Here is a 21,863-nt window from a genome sequence, read left to right on the forward strand (position 1 = left end):
CTTAAAAACCTCGTTGCTTTTGTTTTAATTTATTGAATAATTTTTAGATGCACATATACAACAACAATAGTTTATTATAAACTCCAAAACAGCGTAGGTTTTGTTAAAATAAGTTTAAATTAGATATACAATTTATAAATATATCGAAAACATACCTATTTATTACTCTAGGCACGTAAGTCTAGCGCTGGCCGATACGTGGAGGGAATTGTTGCGCATGTGTACTGTGGTGCGGGGGCCGGAATACGACTGGAGAGCCAATCGACGGCCGACGCTCTTCATTCCTCTAGCCCCCCTCAGGTACCTTATTTTTTACTTCTGTGCAACAACGGTCAGCGCTAGAGTTTCGTGCCGCTACTAATTACATTAAATTTAATTGAGTAATTAAGACTATGTGTCTAAAGTAGTCATAATCCTTATTTAGGAACCACATAAAGGCAATAGTTACATCTTTCTTATGCAACCGCAAGACAATATCTTTAATTAAATGAATAATATAATTGGATTTAAAATCATTAAGCGTAGCATGCCTAAGACTCTTTACAAGACTTTAAGAGTCTGTCAAAATTAGAAAATATTTACAATTGTTTATGTATGTTGTATGCCTCTGCTGTAAATATGGAGCACTTTTGATTAAGAACAAAGCTTTGACCAACATTTTTTTTGAGAATCATAAAACGCTCTTCTCACATAAATGACAAGAGTCAAAGAGTAGAGACATACGAATTATTTAATATTACTTGTAACCAAAGACAATACAAATGCTTGTACTTAGAACGGAAATTACGTAATAACGTTTTTATAGATGGCAATTTTTTTTACATTCCAGCAGCGTTGCATTGCGAACAAATGTGAAATGGCAATATGGCTGTAGCTTTCGAGTGTCGGTGGTAGTGCGCGGTATTGAGTCTAATTTTATAGAGAACAGTGTAATTCTGACGACTTGTACAGTTTCATTTTTGAATTTTTCACGATAACTATCATTATTTACTTTTGTTTTACCAATTTTTCAAGGCAAATTTACTGAATTTTCACTTCCGTCGTCACCATTATTCGAGCCACGACAAAATGGCGTCGCTTGACAAGTTTTTCACGAAATATTTAATTTTCAAATTTCTTAATTATGAGTAAAATTATATAAAACAAAATAATTTTTCTTGTTTATTATGGTTTCAATTAATTGATTAAAGTATTTTACTTGATTTTACCTCACGCATATATATGTTACGACGTATTCCTTGAAATTTCTGCAAAATGCTCTTGGTAAGTGTTTTTAAGCATTATTTGTTATTGTTGTGGTGATTTTTTCGTTAATATTATTGTTTTTGAGGTTTTAATTATTAAGGAATGTTCTGGAAGCTATGGGTGTGGCACTAAAATTAAATAAGTTTTTGAGACGTAGAAGCAAAAATATCGTTTTCTACGGTTGTTTACATTACATATTTAAGTTTTTATGTATTAAAAAGTAATTGTTCCACGCTAGGAATACTTTCCTTAAATACTTTGTTACGTAATCTTTCATAGGAGATCAATTAAATTTGATTTCTTGATGGACCCATTTTAGCAATTTCACTTTGAAATTTAGTCTTGATTTGAAGTGTTAAGGTACACAGGCAAGCCTTACATTATAGGGCATGTATGTAATAAATATTTTTTGAATTAGGCTTCTTTGTATGAAAAATATTTAATATTTATATCTGGATATTTGTTAAGGGGACATTTAAAGTATTTATTCATATTTTTTGTTTATTTTGTGTTTGATGTTCGAAATTGAGGTTTGGTTCAGTTGACTATTTAATATACTGTGTTTTATTTCATATATAATGGCAATAAATGTATTGTGAAATTGTGTGACAAAGTGAAGTAATTATTACCAGTTTTTTAATAAATTTACAGTTTTTTTTTGTATATTTTGAGAGCACCACAGTTTACTATTATTTATATTTATATTAGAATGACTCAAACATGTATATTAGAAATAGCAATCATTTAAATTTTCAGTTTTATTACATTGTTGAAATGTATGTTAACAATGAAGTTAAAGTTTTTCTATAAATCTTTGAATTTTGGCACTAAAAATTATTATTTTTTGAATAACTAAATGTTATGGTACCATTAAAACAATTGTTTAGTAGCAAGTATCAAGTGTAATGTTAAATAATTGATAAATATTTAGCTATAAATGCATATAATATGCTAAAATTTAACAAAGTATATTTCTTTTAGAAGGGTTTTATGAATGAATCTGAGAGTGAGTCTACAAGTGAAAAGGGTGAGAAGACCGACTCCAGTGGATCTGGATCCGGAAGCGAAAGGTATTTTTATGTCATTGTTATTAAAATTGTTTGATTGTTAAAGAATTATCCTTTTCTAATAATTTTTGTTAGTGACAGTGGCTCCAGTTCATCTGGTTCAGCTTCGGGAGCTAACTCTGGATCAGAAAAATCATCAAATGCAGGACAATCACACTTCAGTGAGGATGGAAAATCATCAGTAAAGGATAGTAATGCCAATTCATCTAAATCTGATCACCACACTGATAAGGATTCATCTGATGATAGCATTAGACATAGATCACGAAATAGTCATGATAAAATAAAATCAGATCTTTGGGAAGATAACCCTGACATTTATGGTGTGAGAAGATCTGCAAGGTCTCGTAAAGAACCAGATAGGTTAAAATTGGCAGACAGTGATTCTAGTGACAAAGGAAGAAGTAATGGTAGAAGAAGTAGAAAGAAGAGGTAAATCTTTTTTGATCAATGTTTTACATACATGTATGTATACATTTTCTCAAATACTAATAATATAAGACACTGGGTAAGACGTAATGAAGGTCTGGTAAAGAAGATTTTGTTTCTACATAGAATTTAAATTATTAGATTTATAGTTTTAAGAGTCAACATTTCAAGCTCGATATAGTGGATGATTAGGGTCTCAGATAGTATTAAAACCCCATTGCCTTTTTCAATTTGTTTTCTCAACTAGATATATAAGGATAGTGGGTTTTCTTACCTATCCAAGTTAAATATAGTCAGATTGTTTAATTTTAGTGATTCCTGGAATTCTGATTCGTCAGATAGTGATAGTGATATAAAAGGGTCACCACCCCCACCTTCCAAAAGACCGGGCCAAAGAGGAGTACCATTAAGAAAAAAGAAACCAACAAGAAGAAGATTTACTAGTGATGAAGATGAAAGTAGTGAACTTTCCGATGATGCAAAGAGGTAGACTAAATAGTCATTTTATTGGTCATAATACACACATGAAATCTATTTTAAATTTTATTTAATTTTTTATATCTACTATATAAGTATATATATAAACTTAAGATTATTTGTCTAGTCGAACTGCCACACGTCGCACGGGAGCTGCTGTTAGTTATAAAGAAGCCAGCGATGAACAAACTGATTCCTCAGATTTGCTTGAAGTGGATAATGTTGAGGGCGAGATGGAAGTTGAGGCTGAACCTGAAGAACACAGTGAAACAATAGAAAAAATACTTGGTATTCGACGCGGCAAAATAGGAGGTATGTAATTTACTACGGACGTAAATTTTAAAATATTGTTCTGGATAAAACTAAGTTGCCTACTATGGTAAAATATTTGCAGTCAAGTATAAAAATTTTAGCTAATTGCTTCTTATCATTGTGCAGTCACGGGAAATGTGACTACAGTTTACTATATAGAAGAAAATGGTGATCCAAATAAGGGTTGCAATCCAGACGATGAAGAGACTACAGAACCACAGTACCTCATTAAGTGGAAGGGATGGTCCCATATACATAATACTTGGGAATCTGAGAAGTCGATTATGGAACAAAAGGTTAAAGGGTTAAAAAAATTGGAAAACTATAAGAAAAAGGAATCAGAGTTAGCATGGTGGAGGAAACAAGCTGGGCCAGAAGATATTGATTATTTTGAATGTCAATCAGAACTGCAACAAGAATTAGTAAAGTCTTATAATTTTGTGGAGAGGATATTTGGTAAGTGTACTAAACAAAGTATTTCAATTTAGATCTTTATAAAACTTAGCATTTCTCTATTATTATTATTTTAGCTGAACAGACTAGGGAGCTTGAGGGAGGTGGTACAGCACATGAATATTTTTGTAAATGGGAATCACTTCCATATGCTGATGCAACATGGGAAGATTCTGCACTTATAGAAAAGAAATGGCCTGAAAAAGTTCAGCATTTTAAGGCTAGGGAAGCAGCAACAACAACCCCATCTAGACATTGCCCTGTTTTGAGACGAAGGCCAAAATTCCATCAAGTTAAAGAACAGCCAGAATACATGGGTAAAGACCAGGTACTAATCATATTAATTAAGTGATTAATAAATTTAATCAATAAAAGTAATTACAAAATAGTATTCTAACTTTATACATTTTGTTTTTAGACATATATATTAAGAGATTATCAAATGGATGGGTTAAACTGGTTAATACATTCCTGGTGTAAAGACAATTCTGTTATTCTTGCCGACGAAATGGGTTTAGGTAAAACTATTCAGGTAAATTGATTTAACATTTATTTCTCTTGTTCTGATTTTATTGTACTGAATAATAAGTGTTCTTACTATTTTTAGACAATATGTTTTCTGTATTACTTGTTCAAAACACAACAATTATATGGACCATTCCTTTGTGTAGTACCATTAAGTACAATGACTGCGTGGCAAAGAGAGTTTACGCAGTGGGCGCCTGATGTGAATGTTGTTACCTATATTGGAGATGTTTCTAGTAGGGATATTGTAAGTAAATTTTTGTAAATGTCATATTTCCCATAAAAAGCAGAATTTGTAAATATTTGTGTTTTTCAGATCAGACAATTTGAATGGAGTTTTGCTAGTTCAAAGAGGCTAAAATTCAATGCAATTTTGACAACATATGAAATTTTACTAAAAGATAGACAATTTTTAAAAACTTTCAGCTGGGCTTGCCTGCTTGTAGATGAAGCTCATAGGTTAAAAAATGATGATTCACTTTTGTATAAGGCACTTAAAGAATTTGACACAAATCAAAGGTTACTAGTCACAGGAACACCTTTACAAAATTCACTTAAGGAATTGTGGGCTCTATTGCATTTTATTATGCCTTACAAGTAAGATATACTTTTTTACAAACACTATCTCTTAAAAGTTTTATCATAATCAGTGTTATAATTTATCATAACATATTTATTACAGATTTGAATCTTGGGAGGAATTTGAAAAAGACCATGAAGATGCAGCAACAAAAGGCTATGAGAAACTCCACAAACAACTAGAGCCATTTATATTAAGAAGACAAAAGAAAGACGTCGAAAAGTCCCTCCCCGCTAAAGTAGAACAAATATTAAGGGTAGAAATGACGTCAATACAAAAACAATATTACAAGTGGATTCTTACAAAAAACTACAGTGAATTAAGGAAAGGTGTAAAAGGTTCAACAAATACATTTATCAATATTGTAATAGAGCTGAAAAAGTGTTGTAATCATGCTCTTTTGACGAAACCGGAAGATTTTGAATCACGGGCTTCACTTGCAACCACAGATGCAGTCGAGGTATGATTTAAAACAAATATGATAAAGCATGAATAACATGACAAAAAAACAAACATCTATATTCTTTTTATCTTTTATATTTGCAGAAACTATTGAGAGGATCTGGGAAATTATTATTGCTAGATAAATTGCTATGTAGACTGAAAGAAACGGGTCATAGGGTATTAATTTTTTCACAAATGGTTAGAATGTTGGATATACTAGCGGAATATTTGCAAAGGAGACATTTTCCTTTTCAAAGACTGGATGGCAGTATAAAAGGGGAGCTAAGAAAGCAAGCCCTTGACCATTTTAATGCTGAAGGATCTCAGGACTTTTGTTTTTTACTTTCGACTCGAGCAGGGGGCTTGGGAATTAATTTGGCAACAGCTGATACTGTGATAATATTTGATTCAGACTGGAATCCTCAGAATGACTTACAAGCTCAAGCAAGAGCTCATCGAATAGGTCAAAAAAATCAGGTAATAAATTTACTTGTATGTATATTAAATAGCGAAAAAAATTTTTTTCATTGTTTAATTAATTTTAAGCTATGTTAATAAAATACCAATACTAATTAATTTTAATTTACTTTCTTCACAATATTTGTAGGTAAACATTTATAGGTTAGTAACTGCCAGGTCCGTAGAAGAAGATATTGTAGAGAGGGCTAAACGAAAAATGGTACTAGATCATTTGGTGATCCAGCGAATGGACACTACTGGTAGAACGGTCCTTAATAAACGCGATGCGTCCGGTACAAGTGCTAATAATCCGTTCAATAAGGAAGACCTTAATGCTATATTGAAGTTTGGAGCCGAAGAACTCTTCAAAGATGACGATGAAAATGATGAAGATCCAGTCGTGTGTATATTTTTGATGAAAGTTTTTTTTTAGTATCAAGTGCCCCAATTTATATTGTTGGTATGATTACAGTGTGATATTGATGAAATCTTACAACGAGCTGAAACACGAGATGAAGGGCCTGCTATGGCGGGAGATGAATTGCTTTCTGCCTTTAAAGTCGCTAGTTTTGCGTTTGATGAAGAAAAGGCTGTCATGGGCGTGAAAAAGGAAGGAGGAGATGAAGAAGGCAAAGATTGGGTATGCCACGCTGTTTAAGTTAACGTTATAATGTCATGGATTGTGTTTACAATTTTGTCTATAATCTTATTTTACTTTAGGATGATATCATACCAGAAAATGTCCGGAAGACGCTAGCGGAGCAGGCGAAAACCAAAAAAATGGAAGATCTATATCTACCGCCTCGTAGAAAAACGCAACAAAACAATTTGAACAGTAAGTTATTTAATCTTAATTAGTTTCGAGATTTTTCTTGAACCAAATAACTATCCGTAAACTTTTAGCAGTTTCGTCTTATTTTCTTCAATATTTTAGAATCTACCTGCATTTAGTACAACTATAATTTTTAATTTCATTTATATGTACCTACCTATGTGACTTTAGATTACATTGTATACAAAAATGTATTTGTGTTCTTTATTACAAGGTCATGTACATATTTTGATGCAAACATATCCGCCATTTTGTTAATCGCGGAGAATCAAAATGGCGAACATCCATTTTGTTAGGGCCGTTTTCAATGGATTCAACATGGCGGACTATTTAACGTTTGTTTTCCTTTTGTATTATGTTCTTCATGTACTATATTATCTTAATTTGGAAAATTTCCGAAATGTTTGAAATTTTGCTTTTCCACACATTTAATGAAAAACACTTTAACGGTTTGAAGTTATGTATTATTGTATTGAAACTTATAATTATTTAAAAATAATTTTAAATTTTACCGACGTTTCCATACTTCTTAAACTTAAGAGATTCTCCTGTTAGTTCTTATTTTAAACTTATTATTTGTGCAATTTTTTTAACGGGAGATATTCATACTTTTAAAATTATTTACCTTAGTTATATTTCTGGCTCAGAAGGTGATCGCAAGAGGCGTGGCCGGGGTGGGGAAGGTGACGGTGCCGATGGGGCAGACGGAGATGCTGACGCCGATGATACTGATGTTTCTGACGCTGATGTCAGCGCTGATGATGACCGTCCTAGGAAACGAGGTCGGCCACCGGCCAGCCACAGAGAGAAGATCAAGGGCTTTACGGATCAAGAGGTGAGTTCATCAATGTTTAGATTAATAATGATTGCTATGTCTTAGCCGACTCAGATCTACTAGGCGCTGTGTTACAAAAGATACGATCAGTATGTGGCATATTTAGGGTACTTTGGGTACCTTCGTCTCACGGCTGCTTTTCTCGGGGACTTGAGCATCTCTAAGCTCTACGTGTGTAAGAAAAGCTTGGTATCCAAAGAAGTCACATTAAATAATTATAATATTTTCCTTACAGATAAGACGATTTGTGAAGAGTTATAAGAAGTTCTCGGCGCCATTAAAACATTTAGATAGCATAGCTTGCGATGCAGAATTACAGGAAAAACCTTTCGCGGAATTAAAGAAGTTAGGAGAAATTCTTCAAGAGAGGTGTAGATCGGTTCTCAATGACACAGCTGATACTTCAAGTAAGTTTTTAAGTTTAAAAAAATTAAAAAAAAAAACTTCAGTTCATAAACGACACCTTAGATACTACTTACTGATTTTGGTTTTTGGCTTTCATTTTTTTAAAATTATAGTATTTAAAATCTTGAATTATATATACTAAATAATAGGTTTTGTTGTATTAAACTAACCTTCATCTTGACATTGGTTCATTTTAGATGATCATAGCGATGGCCGGAAAAATGCAAGAAAATCGTTTAAATTGGGCGGCGTGTCTGTAAACGCCAAGACGATGGCAGCGTGCCAAAATGAACTCGCGCCATTAGATGAATTTCTTCCCGAAACTAAAGAGGAAAGACTTAAGTGGCATTTAGATTTTAAGTAAGTTGCACAAGATATTCAAATAAAAATCCATTCTTTGTGACAATTGAATTAAAAAATGTAATAAAATGTTTTTATTCAGAACGCGACCGGCTAATTTTGATGTCGCCTGGGGCGTAGAGGATGACTCTAAACTGCTTGCAGGCATTTACCAATATGGTATGGGATCCTGGGAGGCTATAAAAATGGATTCATCCTTTGGTATTGGGGATAAAATATTAACAAACGAGGATAAGAAGCCGCAAGCAAAGCATTTACAATCGAGAGCCGATTATTTACTTAAGCTAATCAAAAAGTTGCTTGACCAAAAGAATGGTAAACAGAAGCAAAGAAAGCCGCGTATGAAGCGGGGCACTAAAGAGCCAGTCACCAAAGACATTGTTGAAGAAGATGTCAGTTCTGGTGATGATCATAAAAAGAATAACAGGGCTGCAAAGGAAAAGGTAAAATAATTAAATATTAAAATTAAGTATTTCATATTTATATTTTTTTATAAAATGATTTATATAAAACAAGTTAGCATTTCCATCTTTTTTATAAAAATAGTTAAAAAATCATACAATTACATTTTAATGTTTTTTGTTTTTAGGGTAAACTCAAAATGGAAGAAGTATTAACACATGATGAAACCTCGTGTGAAAGAAAGGAGAAAGATAGGAAAAGGTCAAAGAAAGAGGGTAAAGACAGGACAAAAAACGACAAGGTTAAAAAGAATAAAAAACCAGCCGGACCTATGCATTTTACTGCAAATAATGAACCGCGGGCTTTAGAAGTATTAGGGGATTTAGATCCATCAGTTTTTGAAGAGGTAAGTTTATATTGCTTCATTTTCTTTCCTTTGTGAGTCTGTTAGCCAAAACAAATATGTAGTTGGAACACAGGGACAAGTCATATAAAATATAAATTGGTCCTATAAATAGTTTCGTTATATAAATTATTATTTACTAGATAATTAATTATTCTATGACATATTATACCTATATAATTCATATTTCACATTTTAGTGTAAAGAAAAAATGAGGCCTGTGAAGAAAGCCTTAAGAGCTCTTGACAATCCAGATCAAACTTTATCGGAAACAGAACAAGTATCGAGAACAAGAGCATGTCTCTCGCAAATTGGAAGTCAAATAGATATTTGTTTAGACGCTTATCCAGACCCTGAGAAGAAGGTTGAGTGGAGAAGTAATCTCTGGTACTTTGTATCCAAGTTTACAAACTTTGATGCAAAGCAATTGTTTAGGTTATATAAATATGGTCTCAAAAAAAGTGATACAAAGCATAAGGATGGAAAACACAAGGAAAATGTTAAGGTATATATGCACTTTAAGCTTACACTCAATAAAATATTTTTTCAATCGGGTGTATTTAATTATTATTAATTTTCAGGGAAATGCCAGAATCAATATTAATTCTAACAATCACATTAAATCAAAAAAAGATGGCAGAAACGACGAAAATTCCGAGCGAAAGGAGAAACGACAGCGGCTTGAGAAATCGGATAAAAATAATGATAAAGTTGCACATGCTTCGGGTGTTAAAAGAAAATTGGAAGAGGGTGAATGTGATCCTGATCCAAATGATAGTAAAAGACATGAAAGGTAAAGTTAAACAAATCATTTTCCACAACTCCAGATATATACATAACAATATATTTTTTCATACACTCCGTATGCTTAATTAGACAGCTTTATTTCATCTATGTAACATGCATGATTCTACCATCCTACCTCGGCATCACTAACACTTCCTGCTCATCATCTCGCTTCGACACAGACATAAGCACAAGCATAAGGATCGCAAGTGTAGGGATGGAAGCCTGAAGCGAGATGATTTGTCCCATAGGGAGCGGAGTCGGAGCGAGCGGGAACGGGAGCGGGAGAGGGATCGAGACCGGGACCGGGAGCGGGATCGTGATCGAGAGAGGGACCGGGACCGAGAACGAGATCGGGAACGATCAAGAACGAGGCGAGACAGCGGAGGTGGTGGTCCCCGAGTGCGACAGCCGTATGCGCATCCGCATTCGGATCATACCACACACGGTCATCCGCCCCACTCCACTTCCACTCACCCAGCACACCCTGGCTGGACGCCTCCAGCCTATCCGGGCCCGAGACAGTACCGGAGCGATCGGAATCCGAGAACACACGATAAGAGAAGGTATAACTGATTTTGTAACTTATTTACTATTATTATTATTCTCACATGTATTTTTTAAAGAAATTTGTCATTTTAATTGTATTTGATAGCAGGTTTGGGGGTTATCCTCCCATGGGCGGCCCCTACAGCGGGTACTACGACGGGGCGACGATGCCGGGCAGCATGGGATTCCCGCCCGTGAGGCCATATCCCGAAGACTGGCGGGGATACGCCCAGCCGGAGTACCCCTACGAAGACCGGGAATATGAACGGGAGGTCTACCGACGGGACTACGATAGACGCGCCCCACCGACATAGCTCACGAGTTAGCGATCTTGGACGCTTTGTAAATACGTTCCTGTAAATAAAATAGCTGTTAGAGATTTCTTTCCACGGACACTGGTTTAACCGTAAAGTGTAAGTGACATAAGTGCTGTGTTTTTATCTAAGTGATAACTAAGCAAGGAATTGGACCTAACCCAAGGATAATGATAATGATGACTTTGTAAGTAAGACTGTATAGTAAATTTATTTATTACCAAGTCTGTCGATTACGTGTACAGATTTAGATGTAGATGGATACCATTAATTTTATATTGTTTCAATTGTGTTGCCAATCTATCAAAATAATATTTTTTTATCTGGTGTATTTATTTGATTTTTCTGTTTAATAGATTCTTGACAAGTGATATAAATAGTTCAGAGTCGAGTGTATAATATGATAGCTTGTTTCCAAATATAATAAAATCATGTGCAACTCTGAAATATGTATAATTGTAACGCAGACGAGAATCACAAAATTTTGTCATTGCATTTGCATAGTGCACTGCAGAGAGTTATTTCATTTCTCATATACATATGCATTTCCGAGTCCAATAGGGCTCGTATGGTCCTATTTTTATACAAATATGTAAAGTCTTTCTGTTACATAAAATTGAATGTAATAAGTGAAAACGTCTTAATGTGGTGTAAACCATGATAATAAACTTATTAAAATTGTTAATGTGATTTATTTACTTTCCTTTTGCTTCATGGTCACTCAATATGTTCACGCCGTGGATTTACGTAATATGTACCATGTAGAATCCACTGCAATGTCTGTGGTTATATTTATGTATAAGCGAATATCTTATAAATATATTAGAACTAAATTTTACACCATTTTTACAAAAATACTCTTATTTAAAAAAATAGGTATGTAGATATTTGAATTATCGCGATAGCCACAATAATTCAATATTGAACTTATGATGATTAAAAAGTCGGCTATCTACACATAATTTCAATTAATAAACTAACTAACACATCACAATGTACCTAAGCTTATATATTACTATAGTTCTGTGCATCTGACCATTGTTCAAAGTTCCATTAACAGTTGTAGTTATAAAGTGTGATTCATTTTTATTCTTTCCTTAAGCCAACAATAAAATTAGACAATGGTGGATTGAATAATCTTAATATATATATTTCTTGAGTGCGTGTGTATGTGACTGAACTCCTAAACGACTGGACCGATTTAGACGAAATTTTTTGTGTGTGTTCAAGGGGATCTGGGAATGGTTTAGATTCAATACAATACAATACAATTTTGTCCGCTGGACAATGTTTTTTTAATTAATTTTCAATTTATTAGTTGATGTTGATTTTGGAATGTTTTACATTGGATCCGACAGACGGCGCTACCATCGCAGTGTCAAATTTTAAATAATATTCGAATTTTAATTTTAGTCTGTCCCGAAATTTAAAAAAAGTTTTGTTATCATTGTGTTATATCGTGTGTGACCATGTGCTGGATCGTTAGATATTGTCATAACATTTGAATAATAATTTTCATCAAAATGGCTTATTAAAAATTGAAATTTTGAAATTAAAGACGTGTAGACAGGACAACGCCTGTCGGATCCGCTAGTAATATTGTATATTCGCGTTTTCAAGCAGGTACACTTTTTAACTGCCTAATTTTTTTCTCTTGAAATAAGATACTCCATATAATTTCACTATGCCCCCAATGATCAGTATTTATCAATGATTTTCGCGCATGCCTCGTAGTGCTTTCAGCGCCAAAGCTGCAGACCAGTGTCTGTCTACTTGTAATAAAAGAGGCACGCGTTTCTAATTTTCTGATTTGATTCCTGACAATAATAGCCTAGCAATGTGTAAAAAATTGTGTAAAGAGACATCTGCGATTAATTAGATTAGAACTCTTGAGTAATGGCCGAGTATTATTTTATCGATTCAAGTTTTTTCTGTTTGTAGAGTCTTAATGACATCAAATTTTATTAATGGTACTTAAGAGTAAAATATAAATTATATTAATGTACATTTTTTAAGTCACCTTTCATATCGGATATTTTAGGTATATTTCTCTATCTAACGTGTAACAACAAAGAAGTTGTTTAATACTGTATATCTTACAAAGACGAACCCTAAAGAAGAAGTACGCAAACGTAAATTCAACTAAACAATGTGGGGGAAGCAGTTTCTTTTAACAATATTCATATCAACAACATTTGGATGCTATTTATTTCCTAGCGGTAAGTCTATTGTATATAATAATAATATAATAATATATATATAATATATTTATTATTATATTACACCGATTCTATATAATAATATATAGTACTATAATAATATATAATAATATAATAGTAATATATTATATATCTTATAGATGCATTCATCGGTTTAAAAGAATTGTAGCAGGAGTTAAATTTCTATTCTGACTCACTAAACATAAACAGTACAGTAATACTAGAGTAAACATTTCTTATCGGAAATTATACCGTCAGAAAGCTGTTACAATGTTTCGTAGATAATAATATTTGTTACAGTTTATTGATGTGTTGTGGCAGACGTGCCGGATCCGTGCCGCGGCGTGACTTGCGGCCCTGGAGAGTTGTGCAGACCGACATCCGATGGACGAAGTTACATTTGCGAGTGTCCACCTTCCTGTCCTAGCTATGGGGACCACGATGGAGCCCAACCACTTTGCGGCAGTGATGCTAGGGATTACAACGGTGAATGCGAGATGCGACGAGCTGCTTGCGAAGCAAACACTAACATAACTTTTAAATATTACGGAAAGTGTGGTGAGTTCTTTCTTAGTTTATTAGCTAGTTGGGTACCTCTTCCGTTAGTAAGACCACCTAACTGTTAACATTGCTGTCCTAAGGTTGACTAATGATCGGAAATTGAGCTGTAGGGGATTAGCCACGTATAAGCTACTAATTACTTATACTAAATTTTATATTGATATATCTTTTTAGATCCTTGTGCAGGAGTTACGTGTCCAGATCCAGAAGTTTGTCAGTTAGACGAAAAGAGATCTCCTTCCTGTCGATGTGCAGAGTCCTGTTCTTTAGAATTTTCTCCCGTTTGTGCATCTGACGGCAAGACGTATTCTAACGAGTGCCAGATGCATAGAGAGTCCTGTCGCGCCAGAAAACAGTTGAAGATTATTTTCAAAGGGCAATGCAGTACAGGTAACATTTTTAACATATTATGAACATTCCTTATAATAAACTGTTTCCATATCCATTCATTACAAGTACATCTAATTAAAACTAGATTAGAGAAGCATTATCTATCTCTAATCATTACAATCACAGACGCGAATATTAGATTAAACAAATTATATTAAAACTAGATATTTTTACTTAGTTATTAGTTTATAATTCCTGGATTAGAATCTCAGTAAAGTCTAATTTACATAGCACAAAATATGAAATAGTAGCTGAAATATATTATTAAACTCTACGAGCTAGTCAAAGTATTAAACGCTTAGTTTCAGAGTATAATAAATTATGAAAAAAATATTTGCTTTGCGCGCAACCAATAGGTGTTTTTTTTAAACAAACATTCATGCAGATATTAACGTTTAATGATATATGAAACTCTACACTACACTAATGTGGTTTCTGCACCCAATTTGAAAAGATTTGCATGGTGAGGAAAGGTTTTACGCATATACTTACAGTAGGAGAAAAACAAAACACATCTAAGCTCTCATGCATTCTTTTTGCCTGACACTACTATATAAGTCTATCTTGGTAGGTGTGAACCCATGTGCAGAGGTGGAATGTCGTCACGGCGCGGAATGTCGAGTTGAAGGTAGCGGCGCTGTGTGCGCGTGTCCTACACCCTGTGAACCCGTATTGCGGCCTGTGTGTGGTTCGGACGCACGCACACACGATAGCGAGTGCGAATTGCGACGTACTGCATGTCTTCTTGGTAGGGAGCTGAAGGTGCTCCATGCCGGAGCCTGTGGTTTGTATTCGTTTTTTCTATTGCTATTTTCTATAATTGTGGATGCTTGTGCTAATTACTATTACCAATGGATTTTTTTTCTATTAGGTTCAAACGGCGTTTGCGCAGATCGTAACTGCCCTCACGGCGGTGAATGTGTGTCTTCTGGTGGTCGCGGTGTTTGTAGATGCCCTCGCTGCTCCAATGAATTCGCCCCTGTTTGTGGATCAGACGGAATTTCCTATGGGAACAGATGCAAATTGCAATTGGAAGCTTGTAGACATCGACGAGACGTTCAAGTGCTTTATGACGGGCCATGCAGTATGTATAGATTTATTATTATGTAATATAAGAGCAACCCGTGCGTCTTTCTTATTACCTTTGTTTAGGCATTTTTTTATTTTGTTGCTGCAGTAATATCAAGGGGGAAATTGTTATGCTGTATACAGATCAGTTACAAAGTGACCTCATCTGTATTTCGACACGTTTTTTTTATATACAGTGTAAAGTCTATATAAAGACATTGAAGCGATTGTGCATATTTGGACGTTACAAAGAGTTGTCTTTAAATGGACAGAAGAAAAACCTGTATTAGAAAAAGAAAAAAAATATTTTAGACTACTTTAAGTAATTGCATTTAATGCAATTACTAAATATACAATTCTTATTTGAACGCTATTGCATATAGTCTGTTATTTTGGTAATATTTTGCTGCTCCAGAAATTATGTTGTATTTTTTTTACTTATCTTATTTTGTGATATTGAGGATTCGACATATAAAGCATTCTCAAGTAATCCGAATTTGTAAACAAAAGGATTTCTTAGAAAGTTTGGTAGATATGATGCCAATAGTTGAGTTTGTAATGGGCTTGGACAATAAAATGAACACAGCTCCGCAGTTTTACCTAATTTAAAAATTGCTTTATATTATTTTATTGTCGTTATTGAGGGTGGGTATAATGGTATGTAGAGTGTATCATTGTATGATAAACAAGCTACGCTAACCAAAGCCGAGTAATTTCGTCCCTTTAGGGGTTTTCTCGTTAAATCGAGGGACGTTACAGGATTTACACTGTATAAGTGCAAGGAGGCCAATCAGCAAGCACTTTAGAGTAGATCAGATTTGAATGCTAAATTACATGCCCTTTCTATGGTATGGTGACAGTAATATTTTATTAACTTAAGCCTGGAAGAAAGGAAAGCTCTCATCAGTTTTTATTAGAATGTTTATTAGATAAACAAAGTTCAACTTTCACAAAACTGACGATACGAAGAGCATATGAATTGTTTATTCCAGATGGTTGCGAGAATAAGAAGTGTGATTTTTACGCTGTATGTGAGAGCGATGGGGTCTCGGAAGCCAGTTGCGTGTGTCCCAAGCACTGTGAAGAAGGGACTGTAAGTATTTCTTTAAAACCACATTTACTTAACATAAAACGACCCATAGCTTTTTTGACATAAACGTAACCATCGAAGTAAAATAGTTAGACCCGTGCATACAAAGTACACATGTCAGAAGTGAAACTTCTTTGTAAATTAATTATTTCTAAGGTAAAAGTCCCAAAAGATGATCATGTGCCAGTATATGATCACTCCATGTATTTGTATATCTATATTCATACTGTATACGTGCTAATGATAATATAAATAAATACAAGATCCGCGTTAACTGCACAAAACGTTATGCGACAGAATTTACATTTCAGTTCTAATATGTAAATACCTAACCTCAACCTAATACATCAACCAATATCGTGTATTTTGTCTCAATCTCCCTTTCTCACTCTCTCTCTCAATCGCTCTCTCCCTTTTCTGCTACAAAAACGATGTCATGTGCCTAAAGAAGCTTCACTTCAAAAAAGAGATTCTTATATGAAAGTTTAATTCGTTTAAAATTCTCACCATCCAGGACGGTAAAACTGTGTAATTTAGTTTTTATATATATTTTTGTTGTAACTATGTTGCCACCTTTTAATTTTAAAGGAAACTGAGGAAGTATGTGGAAACGATAATCAAACATACAGCAGCGTGTGTTCTCTCCGTAACAAAGCTTGCCGTGAAAAGAAACGAATTTTTGTAAAGCATATGGGTTCTTGTGGTAAGTAAGAAATTTTCAGTTATCACATTTTGTTTTTAGGATCTACAATTTATTTTAAAGGTATTTAATTTAAGTGCTTGACCACTTTTCTCATTACAATTTAAACCATTACACACAAATTTAGGAAATCCTAGTTTAATCGTGATCGTTAGTCATCAGTAGTATGTTAAAACTAGAATTTGAAATTTTACCTACAAACAGGAATTACGGAATGCATCTGGATAATTTATTTTTAATTTATAAATCCACACGGTATTTTATTTACTTCAAGATCAGTAAAATTATCTCTTCGTATGACATACTTATTCTATATTTAATTGTCTAAAATAATTAACTCTTTCCCAACAGAATCCTGCCAGAAAGTACAATGCCCCAACGGTATGTGGTGTTCCCGAGGGAAATGTGCGTGTTCGGGTCACTGCGAAAGTGGGGCTCATGAGCCAGTCTGCTCTGATACAAAAAAGACATTTCCTAACGAATGTTTCCTACTACAAGCCGCTTGCGAAGCCAAAATGAGGGGAGAATCGGCTATACGGGTTGCATATTATGGAGAGTGCTCGGAAGCATTGGATGATAATGGCAACTCTGGTATGTGGATTGTGTGACCATATTAACATAACTGCTTTAAGATATGCCAGTATAAAATGTTCCAGTATTGGGCTCATTTTGTTTTTGCTAAATAATATGTATTTATGAAAACACTCCTGGACTAACAGCCGACCCTAAATTGACAAGAGTGCACAATAAGTGAATAAAAATTTACAGACAAAAAAAAAGATATTAATTAGAAAAAACTAAATTACTTACAAAAAAATACAAGAAATTAAACTACTATAGGCACTAACAAATAATATAGCCAATAGATAATAAAAAATATGAGACCAACTGCCGAATACAGTTTCTATTGAATGAATGTTCTGGTCTTACTTCTGTTAGTATCCCTGTACTTGCTGATACAGTGAAAGACAACATCACAAGACTGGTTCTATCCACCTAAATCCAAATAAGTTTACTATGTTAGGTTAATGAACCTATCTGCTTAAAATTACTAATAAAACAGATTGTTAAAATGATAAACTATATTTGCAGGCAACAAAACAAAACTAAGGGACAGCAATGATATAGTTCACGGAACGGACACAACGAAAGTGGCTAATGGGGCAGTGTGTGCAAGAGTGCAATGCGCATATGAAGCTACATGCGCAGTAGACGGAAATGGGCAACCGCGTTGTGCATGCCTGTTTGATTGCGCAGCCGCAAGCGCAATATCCGCTCCGGTTTGCGCATCCGATTTGCGACTGTATCCCAACTTGTGTCATATGAAGCTTGAAGCATGTCGTCGACAGGAGGATTTACGATTAAGACCCTTAGCGCTTTGTCGAGGATTAGAGGTGTGTATCTGTTTTAGCGCCATTCTGAATAGCATTCTTGGGTATAGTAAATCAAGTAACCTCATTATCTTTATATATAAAATTCTCGTGTCATGTTAGTTCCCATTCTCCTCCGAAACGGCTTGACCGATTCTTATGAAATTTATTCTACATATTCAGTAGGCCTGAGAAGCGGCTACTATCTATCTTTCCAACTGCTTTGCGATAAGGGGTGTCCGGCCCAAAATGTATTTTTATTAAAAGCTTATGATGAATGACATGAACTCTGAGGTTCATATAGAGAACAACCGAACAACCTAAAATGTTTTCATTCTGGAAAACCGAACTATCTCTGGGGTAGCAAAAAGTTCCGTGTTGGAATGTACTAAAAAGGTAGGTTATTAACAAAACACAAATTAAGGTACAAAAATTTCGTTAGCATCTGATAGTATTCCAGCTCCAAATTATTTTTACATTGATAAAGCATTAAGTCTTTAACAAGCAAGGTAAACATATGTCATGTCTGCATATTGAAACAAAAAATCTTAAAGTTTCCAAAATAAAACCATTATCACTGTCGCGATATTTACATAATGACGAAGGTATCCAAGGATCGTACTTGCCTTTCGAAATAGTTCAAAATTCCTTCTATTGTAAGGAATGTGGTTCGTCTCCATCTTGATGTTTCATAATGAGGTCATAAAATTATTTGAATAGTTTCGACCTTGCGGTGATGACGAGCCACTGACTGATGCGGAAGGTCGAATAATGGACTGTGGGGGTGGACCACATCGTAAAGATTGTCCTGCGGGCAGTTACTGCCATCACACGACAAAAGCGGCTAGGTGTTGTAAAAAAGGTACATATAATATGATATCTTGCAAAATCTTTTTCCATCATCTTTTATAAGTAACGTTATTGAATATAGTATGTATTAAACAAAAAAAATCTATATTTTAGAAAGGTTGTTTTGTTTTATTTACATTTTATAATTATTTAGGTGGGTAGTATAAAAGATATAAAGCCATTTTTAGGTAAATTATTAAAGTATTGTGAGTATCTGCTGTTTACAATCGACGTAACCTTCTTGCCCACCGCTTGTGTGCGTGTATCAAAAACTTTTGCCACACCAGCATGCCGTGGACCCAAAAATCTACGGCATCTGTCAGTCACAGATGGTTGATCACTACTGCTAAGGAAAAAACTTATCATGAAACTGATACTCGATATCGACTCACAAAATGTGAGACCTAATCCTATTTGGCTGTAACGGTTTTTTTACCTTCATAGACAAAGGTGTAATAGAGAAGAAAGACTGTCAAGAATCATGGTATGGATGCTGTTCAGACGGTATCACACCAGCGAAGGGTCCAAGTGGAATAGGATGTCCATCTCAATGTGGATGTCATCGCCTTGGTTCAGAGAACGAGCAATGTGATGGTGAGGGCCAGTGTGTTTGTCGACCTGGCGTTGGAGGGCAGAAATGTGATAGATGCGAGCCAGGCTATTGGGGCCTGCCTCGTATTGGGACTGGCCATACTGGCTGTATACGTGAGTATTTAATTTTATAAATTTTCCTTGTATCTATAAGAATATGTACTTAAACAGCAGTAAATGTTTGTGTGAATTAACTATAAACATCCATAGGGGGCGCTAAACACAACAGCTTAATTGCTCCAAATGTTTTTGTTTAATATAAAAACTAAATATACATGGTAAAAATATCATATAAAGGTGAAACGAGTACGGGGGAAGCTATTAATGCATTAAATTTTGTAGAATGAATTTAGAATAACGCGTAAGAATTAAATTGAAAAATCATTTATTCATTTAGGTAACACAACGTACACTTATGAACATCAATAAAGAAATACATATTAAATCCTCCTAATTTTAAGGCTAAAGTTCATTACCAGGTAATCACCTTACATAAACTGCCAATTCTCAAATCAAGGGCGTGAAACCGCCAATTAACACTCCGGCACTCTGTTTAATAGCCAAGTTTTTTTGTTTTTGCAAAAAGTAAAACAAAACAAAAGTTTTAGCTCGTCTAATCGCCTGTTACAATCACTCCATAATATTATTTTTTTAAACTCGAACCGTAAATCTTAACTGATATTAGATACTGTTGTATATTAGCTTGCGGATGTTCAGCATTTGGGTCGGTGAGAGAAGATTGCGAGCAAATGACAGGGCGATGCGTGTGTAAGCCTGGGATTCAAGGACAAAAATGCACAGTTTGTTCTAACCACGAACATACTCTTGGACCAAGGGGATGCTTTGATCGTAAGTATTGTTCGTAACGTCGATGCTAAAAAAATTCTTATTAAAAAAACCTATACCTTGAGACAATATTCTTTATTCTTACTACAATCAATCCCTTTAATTGAATATTTAACACTAGAATATTCTAATTTAGGCTTTCGTATTTTCAAAGCTCAAATATAAATCGTGTCCTATTTAATGATAGATAAATACGATATGCATTTTAAATTATCACTTGCTTATATACGTAATATATTTTTTACTGTAATTAATCAAAAATATTGTAAACTATTATTTGAAATGGTGTTTATGCTATAAACAAAATACAATATGCTGATAATTATTTTAAAAACGATATAAAAAACAATTCTTAATATTTGTTTAACAGCGGAATCAACTCAGCTGCCTGCTACTAGCTGCGAGCACATGACCTGCTATTTCGGTGCTTATTGCGTAGTCCGGAGCGGCCTGGCCACTTGCGAATGTCCAAGCATAGAGTGTAAAAAAGACCAGCCTGCTGTTTGTGGAAGCGACGGACGCACTTACCTCTCGACTTGTCATTTAAGGGCCCACGCTTGCAGAACCCAGGCAGATACAGTGGTCCAAGCATTCGGTCCTTGTGCAGATACACCAAGCGTACGGCGAGGTAGTCGTTCCTTAGTTAACAGTAGCCGCTCGAGTCCCGTTCAGAAGAAATTCGCAGATGCTTCAGTAGATACCAGCGATAGCGGCAAACCCGACAGTCCAGAACCCCAAACCTGCGTCGATCTGCTCCCACCACTCGAGTATCGCTAGAATTTGTGGCTAATTGTAGAATTTTTGACATAATAGAAATATGTTTTTTTTTTTTATTATATTCACAGAAAATTTACGCACAATACACACTGTGCAGATAAAAAATGATATAACCAGCACTTGTACGAAAAAGTCTAAGAATTATTTCGAATACGAGGACGAGCAATTTGGTGCGAACGATGTGGAGGACGTGTACCCTGTAATATATGACGAGTATTTCTACGAACACGAAAACAGTTTGTATTCGGCCCCATTGTTCGATGGGCGTGCTGGAATGACAGCAGCGATGTTATTACCGGCTAAACGATTCGATATATGGGCTGAAGTGTCTGCCGTCTGCAGCAAAGGCACGTTAATGAGTGCCTCAGGCGTGAGGGATTATTTATGGCTGGGTATTATAGATGGCAAGGTTGAAATGCGTTTTGATGCCGGTAGCGGGCCTTTGGAATTGCGTTCGGGGAAAGTGAATATTGATAACAAGTCTAAATTATTGGCGCGGAGATACAAGAAAGATGCGATGTTGAA

The 21,863-nt window shown here is 34.7% G+C and overlaps 2 protein-coding genes across 6 annotated transcripts; both read left to right on the forward strand.

Annotated features, from left to right (window-relative positions):
- Positions 1-848: 848 nt before the first annotated feature.
- LOC110995823 (chromodomain-helicase-DNA-binding protein 1) lies at positions 849-11,562 on the forward strand. Of its 5 annotated transcripts, none has more exons than XM_022263174.2 (24): positions 849-1,263; positions 2,227-2,315; positions 2,388-2,744; positions 3,054-3,227; positions 3,346-3,530; positions 3,657-3,986; positions 4,061-4,311; positions 4,402-4,515; positions 4,591-4,755; positions 4,825-5,105; positions 5,191-5,548; positions 5,635-6,009; positions 6,140-6,391; positions 6,464-6,631; positions 6,712-6,826; positions 7,465-7,658; positions 7,894-8,065; positions 8,261-8,423; positions 8,506-8,866; positions 9,013-9,231; positions 9,428-9,733; positions 9,810-10,021; positions 10,197-10,580; positions 10,670-11,562. In XM_022263174.2, exons 1-24 carry the CDS (start codon positions 1,255-1,257, stop codon positions 10,875-10,877), a joined length of 5,442 nt encoding a protein of 1,813 aa, XP_022118866.2. In that variant the 5' UTR covers positions 849-1,254; the 3' UTR covers positions 10,878-11,562. The 5 variants fall into 5 exon arrangements, with proteins under 5 accessions (XP_022118866.2, XP_022118867.2, XP_022118870.2 ...); XM_022263175.2 differs by having other exon boundaries at positions 10,673-11,562; XM_022263178.2 differs by having other exon boundaries at positions 10,266-10,580.
- A 1,096-nt stretch (positions 11,563-12,658) lies between these two features.
- Positions 12,659-21,529, forward strand: LOC110995837 (agrin). The gene is made up of 14 exons (XM_045628296.1): positions 12,659-12,847; positions 12,919-13,096; positions 13,418-13,654; positions 13,832-14,047; positions 14,619-14,831; positions 14,919-15,131; positions 16,108-16,208; positions 16,794-16,908; positions 17,257-17,496; positions 17,998-18,299; positions 18,996-19,137; positions 19,569-19,829; positions 20,418-20,564; positions 20,932-21,529. The coding sequence occupies exons 2-14, from the start codon at positions 13,027-13,029 to the stop codon at positions 21,336-21,338; spliced, it is 2,664 nt and encodes an 887-aa protein (XP_045484252.1). The 5' UTR covers positions 12,659-12,847; positions 12,919-13,026; the 3' UTR covers positions 21,339-21,529.
- The last annotated feature ends 334 nt before the right edge of the window (positions 21,530-21,863 follow it).

Source organism: Pieris rapae, chromosome 1 (genome assembly GCF_905147795.1).
Source record: "Pieris rapae chromosome 1, ilPieRapa1.1, whole genome shotgun sequence".
Lineage (NCBI taxonomy): Eukaryota > Metazoa > Arthropoda > Insecta > Lepidoptera > Pieridae > Pieris > Pieris rapae.

Coding starts and splice junctions, on each gene's coding strand:
- LOC110995823 (XM_022263174.2), top strand. Junction 6,632..6,711: donor ATGAAGAAGGCAAAGATTGG/GTATGCCACGCT, acceptor ATTTTACTTTAG/GATGATATCATACCAGAAAA. Junction 10,022..10,196: donor GATAGTAAAAGACATGAAAG/GTAAAGTTAAAC, acceptor GCTTCGACACAG/ACATAAGCACAAGCATAAGG.
- LOC110995837 (XM_045628296.1), top strand. CDS start 13,027: ATGTGGGGGAAGCAGTTTCTTTTAACAATATTCATATCAACAACATTT. Junction 13,655..13,831: donor TAAATATTACGGAAAGTGTG/GTGAGTTCTTTC, acceptor ATATCTTTTTAG/ATCCTTGTGCAGGAGTTACG. Junction 19,830..20,417: donor TGGCCATACTGGCTGTATAC/GTGAGTATTTAA, acceptor GTTGTATATTAG/CTTGCGGATGTTCAGCATTT.